This window comes from Schizosaccharomyces pombe, assembly GCF_000002945.2.
Source record: "Schizosaccharomyces pombe strain 972h- genome assembly, chromosome: II".
Lineage (NCBI taxonomy): Eukaryota > Fungi > Ascomycota > Schizosaccharomycetes > Schizosaccharomycetales > Schizosaccharomycetaceae > Schizosaccharomyces > Schizosaccharomyces pombe.
The window spans coordinates 297,248-306,829 of record NC_003423.3 but is presented as its reverse complement, the minus strand read 5'-3'; the positions used below and the strand labels follow the sequence as shown (position 1 = coordinate 306,829).

At 35.1% G+C, this 9,582-nt stretch overlaps 4 protein-coding genes and 6 long non-coding RNA genes across 10 annotated transcripts; 4 read left to right on the top strand and 6 right to left on the bottom strand.

The window, feature by feature from the left end:
• Positions 1 to 132: 132 nt before the first annotated feature.
• On the top strand, positions 133 to 2,915 carry mug89 (phospholipid-translocating ATPase complex Lem3 family subunit). The gene has a single exon (NM_001021033.3). The coding sequence runs from the start codon at positions 339 to 341 to the stop codon at positions 1,527 to 1,529; it is 1,191 nt and encodes a 396-aa protein (NP_595126.1). The 5' UTR covers positions 133 to 338; the 3' UTR covers positions 1,530 to 2,915.
• On the bottom strand, positions 442 to 734 carry SPOM_SPNCRNA.4654. The gene has a single exon (NR_194013.1). It is a non-coding gene; the product is annotated as a non-coding RNA (long non-coding RNA).
• On the bottom strand, positions 1,084 to 1,468 carry SPOM_SPNCRNA.4653. The gene has a single exon (NR_194012.1). It is a non-coding gene; the product is annotated as a non-coding RNA (long non-coding RNA).
• On the bottom strand, positions 2,198 to 2,407 carry SPOM_SPNCRNA.4652. Its single transcript, NR_194011.1, has one exon. It is a non-coding gene; the product is annotated as a non-coding RNA (long non-coding RNA).
• SPOM_SPNCRNA.4651 lies at positions 2,521 to 4,966 on the bottom strand. Its single transcript, NR_194010.1, has one exon. It is a non-coding gene; the product is annotated as a non-coding RNA (long non-coding RNA).
• Positions 3,107 to 5,076, top strand: nrs1 (asparagine--tRNA (Asn) ligase Nrs1). The gene has a single exon (NM_001021032.3). The coding sequence runs from the start codon at positions 3,142 to 3,144 to the stop codon at positions 4,846 to 4,848; it is 1,707 nt and encodes a 568-aa protein (NP_595125.1). The 5' UTR covers positions 3,107 to 3,141; the 3' UTR covers positions 4,849 to 5,076.
• A 362-nt stretch (positions 5,077 to 5,438) lies between these two features.
• On the top strand, positions 5,439 to 7,483 carry mug184 (the record flags this gene model as incomplete). Its single annotated transcript, NM_001021031.3, has 3 exons — positions 5,439 to 5,665; positions 5,722 to 6,599; positions 6,756 to 7,483. The coding sequence occupies exons 1-3, from the start codon at positions 5,616 to 5,618 to the stop codon at positions 7,481 to 7,483; spliced, it is 1,656 nt and encodes a 551-aa protein (NP_595124.1). The 5' UTR covers positions 5,439 to 5,615.
• On the bottom strand, positions 5,452 to 6,557 carry SPOM_SPNCRNA.4650. The gene has a single exon (NR_194009.1). It is a non-coding gene; the product is annotated as a non-coding RNA (long non-coding RNA).
• Positions 7,484 to 7,694: 211 nt separating the features above from the next.
• On the bottom strand, positions 7,695 to 9,441 carry SPOM_SPNCRNA.1337. The gene has a single exon (NR_150211.1). It is a non-coding gene; the product is annotated as a non-coding RNA (long non-coding RNA).
• On the top strand, positions 7,737 to 9,104 carry omh4 (alpha-1,2-mannosyltransferase Omh4; the record flags this gene model as incomplete). The annotated part of the gene is made up of 1 exon (NM_001021030.2): positions 7,737 to 9,104. The coding sequence occupies one exon, from the start codon at positions 7,737 to 7,739 to the stop codon at positions 9,057 to 9,059; it is 1,323 nt and encodes a 440-aa protein (NP_595123.2). The 3' UTR covers positions 9,060 to 9,104.
• Positions 9,442 to 9,582: the final 141 nt, after the last annotated feature.

The following is a 9,582-nucleotide window of genomic DNA, read 5'->3' as shown; positions in this document are numbered from 1 at the left end:
GTATAGAATTTTTTTTTAAATTTGAATAGCGAAATGTACCATATTCGCAATGTCAATTATAGCACTATTAGGAATACGGAGTAATTATTTAACGCAATTTTGTATATGTACGTTGCAGATTATGTGTTTACTAAATGCCAAACGTAGAAAAATCCGTGGCTTTCAAATATCCTCTTTTTTAATCCATTATAGGCTGTTTTATTGCCTTTTGACCTATTTTAAAACAAAAAATCAATAATTTTCATCTAGAAACCACCAAAATATTACTTTTAAATTGTTTTTAATCACTTTAACGGGCTCGCTTTTAAAAAGCGATCAATTCAAGACCTTTGAGAATTATGCCGGAAGCATTAAATGAAAATGTTTCAGACACTGCATCAAATGGGCCTGTAGCAAAAACTAGAGCACCTCCTAATACTTCCTTTCGCCAACAAAGGATCAAGTCTTGGCAGCCATTGTTAACCCCTAAAATCGTGCTTCCACTTTTTTTTGTGTTAGGAATTATATTTGGTCCATTAGGAGGAGGATTACTTTATGCTAGCTCTATCGTACAAGAGCTAGTTGTTGATTATACGGATTGTGAGACTCTGGCTTCTTACGATGAATTCTCTGCCGTCCCTTCCAAAAAGTACACAGCTTCATTTGATCAATCAGGAACTATTGGATTTGACAAAGAATCAACCTACTGGAAACTGGAGAAAATTCTCGATAAAGATCTAGATATGGACGTTAACTACTGCATCATAAGATTCACAGTCCCATCTGTTTTAAAGGCGCCTATTTTCATATATTACCGTTTGACAAATTTTTTTCAAAATCATCGACGGTATGCTAAAAGTGTAGATGAAAAACAACTACAGGGAGTGGCTTTAACTGCTGACGAAGTTAAAGGAGGCAATTGTTTTCCTTTGGAAGTTAACGAAGATGACAAACCATATTATCCATGTGGTTTGATTGCAAATTCTCTTTTCAATGACACTTTTTCGTCACTGAGACTGCTGGATGATAATAGTGTTTACACTTTTTCTACCAAAAATATAGCTTGGGCTTCAGATAAAAGACGATTTTTGAAGACAAACTACAGTCCTGATGATGTTGCACCTCCTCCCAATTGGGTTTTGCGTTATCCTGATGGTTATACTGAATCAAACATGCCAGATTTGTCAACTATGGAAAATTTACAGGTTTGGATGCGTACAGCTGGTCTGCCTACTTTCAGTAAGTTGGCTATGCGGAACGATAACGACGATATTTTTCCAGGAACATACGAAATAAAAATTGGGTTGTTTTTTCCTGTTAAGAGCTTTGACGGTACCAAATCTCTGGTTCTTACGACGAGATCGGTGCTTGGAGGAAAGAATCCATTCCTTGGAATAGCTTACATTGTTGTCAGTGCTGTTTGTGTTGTGTTAGGTACCGTTTTTACATTAAGGCATTTTATCCGTCCAAGAAAGCTTGCCGATCATCGTTATTTAAATTGGGATTCTGAAGAAAATAATTTAGCACCCCATTTGAGTGATCGTCCTTAGGTTTGTCGCGATTGCCGACTATTTACAACTCTGGGTTGTAATTGCAAAATTAGTTTCCTCATAGTAGAAGGAGTTTTCTCTGTCTTCTTTTTTTTTCTACGCCTTCCGTTGTCTTTAGATTTCTTTTATTTATCAAAGGGTAGAACTATGTTGTTTTAGGTTTGATGATTACGATTGCTAATTCTGACATTCATATTACATCTTTTTGCTATACTCAATTTCATTAAAATATGACTTTTGAGGTATTTTGATGGACCCCTAATTTTCTTCATTACTGGCTTTTCAAAGGTAGTATGTGTTTTATATTTTGCTACTCAAATTAGTTTATTGTAACACACTAAATTTATCATTCAAAAGATCTTTGGAATGCCTTTACATGTACCATTCGTTTACATTTCATTCTTTTACGCTTTTCTCTTTAGTCTCATGAAACTGAGATACGGATTTTTTTTATCAATTAATAATTCGCATTATTAGCAGAATTTGTTACTGAAGTGTGCTAGCAGGTCATAACTGCTATTCTTTAGGATAAAATTGTTATGCGTGCTTACTTTGGAAACTCTATACCTGTTAATGATACTTTGGTTTAACATACTGATGAAAATATTACGCTGTTTGTAACAATCATAAATTTTTGCATTTTTCTTTTATACTAAACCGCTATTTGCTTTCCTCTGCTGCTCCATTTCTTGTCGTTCAAACCGTTTAAAGCCGTTGTTGACTATGACATTTGTATAATTAAAATTAAAAGCGTTGTAAAAAGGAAATGCTGGTGCGTAAAAGAATGCACTTGTGTATTGAAGTGTTGTGATTTGAGGACAGTCTACAATAGGTATGGCGATAAAAGTAAAGTAAATATCACTACTACCTGAATTTTGCAAGCTTATTGATATACGTGAATTGAACATTTATACCATGCCATACTGTATCATGTCAACAGGTCTAATTGGAATACTACGAAAAAAAATCATCTCTCGATATACAAAAGTCAGCACATGCTTGGCTGTATAGCGAGAACAAAAACAGAAAAAGACGATTTTGGTTATTCCTACAGACTATGCTAGCAATTAACTTATGGAGAAGTGTGTTCTTTAACCTTGCCCTACATGTAAAATATCCACTTGTAATTTAAAAAGATATTTCACAAAGTAAATTTTTCTTTTGACAATATTACAACCTTAGCTAATTTACTTTTTTTCTACCCATTGGATTTACTAATTTAAGAACGTGAGAAGCCATAAGTCAATATGGAATGAAGCAATATCTTATTGACAAGAAGTTTTCGTAGTTAACTTATTTGAGGAGTCTATTGAATACACACTGGGTTGACAATTAATTGCTCTATGTCAAATCGACTGGGGAATTAGCAATAACCATACTAATGTGATACAATGAAATGTAAATTTACAATTAAATAAAAGTACTTAATATTTCAAATATTAGCAACTAGCCGAAATTTTGGAATCATTAGCCAAAAAAAAAATTAACGCGCTTTAGCAAATGTTCTGGGTTGTAGATTTGCAGATAAGACACTCTAACGAGACTATAAGTTATCCAAGGCCGGTTATTTGATATTTAACATTTTCACTAACTTCAAACTGTCCTTTTAAAAATGGCGGGATTGGAATCAAAAGTTTCTGATATGAAAATAAAATCAGACGTTGTTTTTTATATAGACGAAGCTTCCGGTAATGATGAAACTGGCAACGGAAGTCAAACATCACCATTTAAAACTGCAATCCATGCTTTGGAAACTGATGCCAACTGTACGATCTTTGTCAAAAAAAATGGCAGTGAAGAGTTTGAGCCTATAACCACCAACGCTTTAAAGAAGGCGAAAAAGGGAGTTGAACAAGCCGCTAAGAAAAAGGCTAAGGCAGCTGAAGCTGAAGCCGCGGCTGCTGCTCGAGCTGCTGCTGCCAAAGAAGCTGAAGCCAAACGATTAGAAGCAGCTAAAAATATTGTCCTTAAAGAACCAAAAGACGCTCCTGCTGCTAAGAAGATTGCCATTATCGATAGTACCAATTTTCGTGATTCTCGTGTCCGTGTAAACGGTTGGGTCCATCGTATGCGTACACAAAAAGGGATTATTTTTATAATTTTACGTGATGGTACTGGATTTTTGCAGTGTGTTTTATCGGGAAAAGTCTACGATAGAGCTAGTTATGACTTTATTAATTTGGGTCCCGAGTCTACCGTATGTTTATATGGTGTAATTAAGGAATTGCCCGAAGGAAAATCAGCTCCTGGAAACCACGAGCTTGTTGTTGATTATTATCAAATCTTGCATGCTGCTCCTACCGGAGAAGAGGCTTTTACAAACCGTCTCAATGCAGAAGCGGAGCCTTCCTACTTGTTAGATCAGCGTCACCTTGTTATTCGCGGTGAAACTGCTTCTTCGGTACTCAAAGTTCGTGCTCGTGCTCTTCGTGCCATGAGAGATACATTTGAAAATCTTAAAATGACCGAGGTTACACCACCATGTATGGTGCAAACTCAAGTTGAAGGAGGTGCAACTCTTTTTAAATTTAATTATTATGGACAAGATGCCTATCTGACTCAATCTAGTCAATTGTATTTAGAGGCTGCACTTCCCGCTTTGGGAAGTGTTTATACTATTCAGGAGAGTTTCCGTGCAGAAAAATCTTTAACCAGACGCCATTTGTCTGAGTTTACCCACGTGGAGTTTGAATTGCCATTCGTGAACTTTGGCGAGTTTTTGGAAATCATTGAAGAATTCATTTGCCAAACTATCGACCGACTCCTTGATGATCCAATTGCTACTCCTTTAATTAAGCAGTTGAATCCTGATTTTGTCAAGCCTTCAAGACCTTTTATGCGTCTTTCTTACGAGGATGCGATTAAGTATCTTAATGAGCACAATATTTTGACTCCAGAAGGTGAGCAACACAAGTTTGGCGATGACATTGCTGAAGCTGCTGAGCGCAAGATGACCGATCAAATCAACCGCCCCATCTTTTTGACATACTTCCCATTGGAGATCAAATCATTTTATATGAAGCGTGTCGTTGATCGTCCTGAACTTACCGAGAGTGTTGATTGCTTAATGCCTAATGTGGGAGAAATTGTTGGTGGCAGTATGAGAATTTCCGACATTCAAGAGCTCCTTGCTGCTTATAAACGCGAAGGTATTGATCCAGCTCCCTACTACTGGTTTACGGAACAACGTAAATATGGTACTACTGAACATGGTGGCTGTGGCTTAGGACTTGAAAGATTCCTCGCTTGGTTGTGCGACCGTTACACTGTTCGTGAGTGCTGCTTATTCCCACGATTTACTGAACGTTGCACACCTTAAGCAAAGTTTATCCATATCGAAGAAATGGGTAGCTTTTAATGTTTGAACAGTGGGCGAACTATGTTGTTTACTTAGAATTTGTTTTGCAAAAATTTTTGCTTATCCTTTGAGTTTTTTAAACTTTTGATGTACATTATCTCATATGGAAAATGAAATTTCTTTAGTTTACGCTTAGAAGTAGTGAAAATGCTTAGAGGGAGAGTGTAATAAAATTTGTTTTGAAGTACATTTTCCAAGCTTTAAGTTCTTAATAGCTGTAATGACAAGAGGCTAGGTGCGAGTCAGTTAGCGTCTTTAGTAACAATAAAAGTTCAAAGTTAGTAAACATTGTTTATCATTTACATTCAATTATTTTGAGCAACAGTTGCGTTTACAAGCATAAGGTACTCATTCATGTTAGTTTACGGAGTACATGTTTTAAATATAAAGTAGTTTTCAAAACAATTTATATCTTGGACATAATTTCTCTGAAAAATACAAAGTGAACATTTCTGATTTTATTTTTTTTTGAACCATTTTAAAATATTAAACTCTGCTTAACTAGATGTCTTATGATTATAGCTTTTTGTTGTTTGCTGACAACTTATCTTAGACCTTATTGCTTAGTCCAGTTCAGAGATACCTCTAAAGTAAACTAGGTGGAGCAGTGTTCTCAATTCAATTTACATACAAAGTTTGTCGTTGAATTCAATTGAAATTGTACAAAGGGCTTTAAATTCGTCCATATAATAAGAAGCAATATATCATCAATTTCAGAATGATCTAAAATGCTAGCAAGGCCCGAAACAGATACCTCAGTGGACTATTATGCTATTTTGTAAGCTTTTTATTTTGGAGGCGTAATTTTTGATACTAACATGTAATTTATTACAGAAAACTCCAAAAAAATGCTACCTTCCAACAAATTCGAAAACAATACTTGTTCTTGGCTTTACAGTATCATCCAGATAGGAATCCTGGAGACGAAGAGCGGGCAGTAAAGCGCTTTCAAAGGTTACAGTTGGCTCATGAAGTTTTAAGTGACGCTACTAAGCGTCTCATTTATGATCAATTGTTTGGTCTTAGTACTCGTACAAGATCTCAATATAAGCCTAATTCTACTTCGAATCCCAGTAAGCATACAAGTGCGTATGCTTCCTATAATAAAGGGAAAAATTCAAAATGGTCTTCTCCATTTGCCTCAACTACGAAGAAGCCCCAAGAATCTTCCGAGAAGTATTCAAAAAAAAGTTCTACTCGAAAAAAGGAACATTTCAACAAAAAGCCTTCATTTCCAAGAGATACCGAGTACTCTCACATTTACAATATGAAATATGATCCTCGGTCAGGTATTGGTATTCGCGTAAAGAGGCAAGAACCTGAAAGCTTGAAGAAAGAAAACAATAATTCTGATTATCTTCCTAAATCAGCAATGAAACAGAAAAAAGGGGGACCGAAAGATTCTTCAAAGCATCCTTCTAATGACGGTAAAATACCAGAGTCTAAACCTTCAGTATATAAGTCTCGTGCATCCAATCTTTTTTCGTCCAATGAACAGTCAATTCATTCTTCTTTTGGATCAAAGTTCCATTTTGATAAATCCTCAAATCCTTTCTCTTTCGAATTCTCCCCATCCTCAAATGCTGCTAAACCATCGAACTCGGAAGAGTGTAACATCCCCAAATTCAATAGTTCGTTCAAAACTTCTAATGATTTTTTCACATTTACAAAAACAGAAGAAAGCTCCCCATATTCTTTTTCTTTCAAATTGGGTATGTCATCAAAAGTGCCAGAAACACCAAAGGAAGAAAAGACAAATACTTCTACAAAATATCGTGATTTCAATCGCTTTTTCTCCAAAAAGAGTGAATCAGATGTGAATTCCCCGAATTCAGTTTTCTTTGAAAGTTACTTTTCTAAAGCTACAGAAGATTCCAATACCCCGAAATTTAAGAGTTCATCCAAACCCGTTAAGAGCTCGTTTGTATTTACGAAACCAGAAGCGGAATCTTCTAATCCTTTCTCATTTGACTTTGGCTCATCAGGGCCAAAAAGCAGAAGCGATACTCGTAATAACATAAGAACACCATTATGGACGAGCAGTGTCTTTGAAAAACCGGAAAGCGATTTACCAAATAAAACTGCCTTTGGTTTCATGAGAAGCAATACTTCTACATTTAATCAAAAGTGTGACGACTTCTCTTCGGCATCATTTATGAAGGAGAAGACTGAATTTGAAGAGCAACTACAGGAAGATAATGACCATTCATTAGGTGATCTGTTTTCCAAAATCAATATTTCCACAGAATCTCCTTCTGTTGCAATGCCTTCAATCCCAGTGATTCAGCCACCATCTTTCCCCATTTTTTCATCTATTGACTTTAATGTGAGAAACCGAGAATATTGGAACCAATTGATGGTTTTTCAAAAGCTATACAGCAAGTACTGTACTGAAAGCCAACATTTTATCAACAGTTGGATCAACATTAAAAAAGAACTACACATTGTTCCTGTAAATTGGGAAATTTTTGAGAAAGTTGAGAAGAGTTGGGACCAATGCGAAGAGTTTGTTGCTGAATTTCGACAAACAGAAGAAAAGTATTTCCTTTTTTTAAAGAGGCTTCGAGAGTTGATTAATAAAAATCAAATGCTTTGAACAAATCAAGTCGTCATCTGTTAAACCATTCATCAGGGTTTTCTCAGAAATACATGATCATCCATTTTCCTTAATAAAACAAAAAGGATTTATTTGATTCCCTTATATAGTTTTCTACTAAAAAGAAAATGTATACATATATATATCAGATTAATTTTTACTACCATAATGATTATTCATAATGTTTGTTTACTTTTTGAGGAAGATTGTTTACAGTCTCACATCTGGATTTATTACTCTTTGCCAGTACAAAATGCTAGGGTGGAACAAACATGTTTTTTTTTCTGAAAGCAGGATTAATTTTCGATGCCTTTTGCGAAAAAAACTTAAAAAAAGATGTCCTTTGTCTGCACGGTTTGTACTGGTCTTACTACTGATAGTGCTAATTTTTATTTTAAAGATGGGATACAAACAACTAATTTATAAACTTAATCATCCTCCTCTTAGACGGATTGATGAAAGGAATGATCCTTTGTTTTCAAATGGCTGTAAGAACGTTCATTTGGAAGCACAGTTGCATCCGAGAATGAATGCAACTTTTGTTATGCTTGCTCGTAATTCAGACTTGCCAGGTGTTGTTTCTTCTATCAATTCATTGGAGAAACACTTTAATCGACATTTTAATTACCCTTATACATTTTTAAACGATGAGCCCTTTGATGAAAAATTTAAGGAAACCATTCTTAAACTTACATCTGCGAACGTTGAATTTGGAACGCTTGAAAAAGATACTTTTGGATTTCCTGGTAATGTTGATGTAGATGCAGCGCGTGAAGCTATTGCAAGTCAAGGAGATCGAGGTATCATGTATGGTGATACAGAAAGTTACCATCATATGTGTCGCTTTTTTTCGGGGTTCTTTTATAAGCATCCGTTGCTACTCAAATATCAATGGTACTGGCGAGTTGAACCCGACGTAGCTTTCACATGCGATATATCTTATGACCCTTTCTACTACATGGAAGAAAATGGGAAAATATATGGTTATGTTGTAGCATTAAAGGAATTAGAAGACACTGTTCCAAACTTGTTTCGATATACCTCGGCTTATCGTCGAAATAATAATTTAACCTCTAACATGTGGAAATTCTTTTTGGATGCTCCTAAAAAGGAAAACTACGATATTTCAAGAAAAGACCCTACAGTAGGTCTCTCCTTTTCCTCTCATTTAAATGCTATGATTGACTCATCATATTCAGCAGAAACATCTTCAATGGAAGGGGAGTCCTATAATATGTGTCATTTTTGGAGCAATTTTGAGATTGCAAATTTCAAGTTCTTCAGAAATGAACAGTATGAGAACTTCTTCCGTACAATGGATGCGACAGGAGGCTTTTGGACTGAAAGATGGGGAGACGCTCCATTTCACTCTCTAGCTGCTGGACTGTTCTTGTCGAAAGAACAGGTTCATTATTTTCGTGATTTAGGATATCGGCATTCTGACATTCATCATTGTGGACAAAGTCTGGGTTGCAATTGCGAATGCATTCCTGAGTTATCAGAAATAGAATCTACTTCTGGAGGTTGTGTCACCCAATGGGTGAATTTAATAGGTGATGGATTCTTAGATGAATGAGTTTTGATATCGTAATTGCATTCTCACTTAATATGCTGTTTTTTTTTCTGCACGGACGATTTACTTAACTGCAATTAATGCCAGAGTTAAAAGCTAGGGCTTACAAATATTAATTTTTTGCTTTTTTTTATATCATCTGTCTTTCACGTACCTTTTCGGATTGTTTTACTTATTTTCCAAGCTATCTAGCTGTTGAACAAACGTTTGAAATTTAATTGATAAACACTGGTCTTTTTATTCAAAATAGGTGATAATCTTACTTTAATAGTTAAGATTTAATGTAAGCATCTTTTATTTATGATGAGTATTTTTTGACAATCATAAAATAGAACAACACCGAACAATCTATGCATAACGAAGTATAAAATGTATACACTTCAAATAGTTATAGAATGTGTAATGACTACAAATGAAAAAATTTTTAGCATCTTATTGATCAGTAAAGAAGTTATACAAGAGACTAGTAGCTTTAAGGCAAAGATTTTATTAGCAAATGATTTTTTATAGATTCCCGACTAACACA

Bases quoted from the DNA above. Each gene is read 5' to 3' on its own strand.
- mug89 (NM_001021033.3), top strand. From the start codon at position 339: ATGCCGGAAGCATTAAATGAAAATGTTTCAGACACTGCATCAAATGGG.
- nrs1 (NM_001021032.3), top strand. From the start codon at position 3,142: ATGGCGGGATTGGAATCAAAAGTTTCTGATATGAAAATAAAATCAGAC.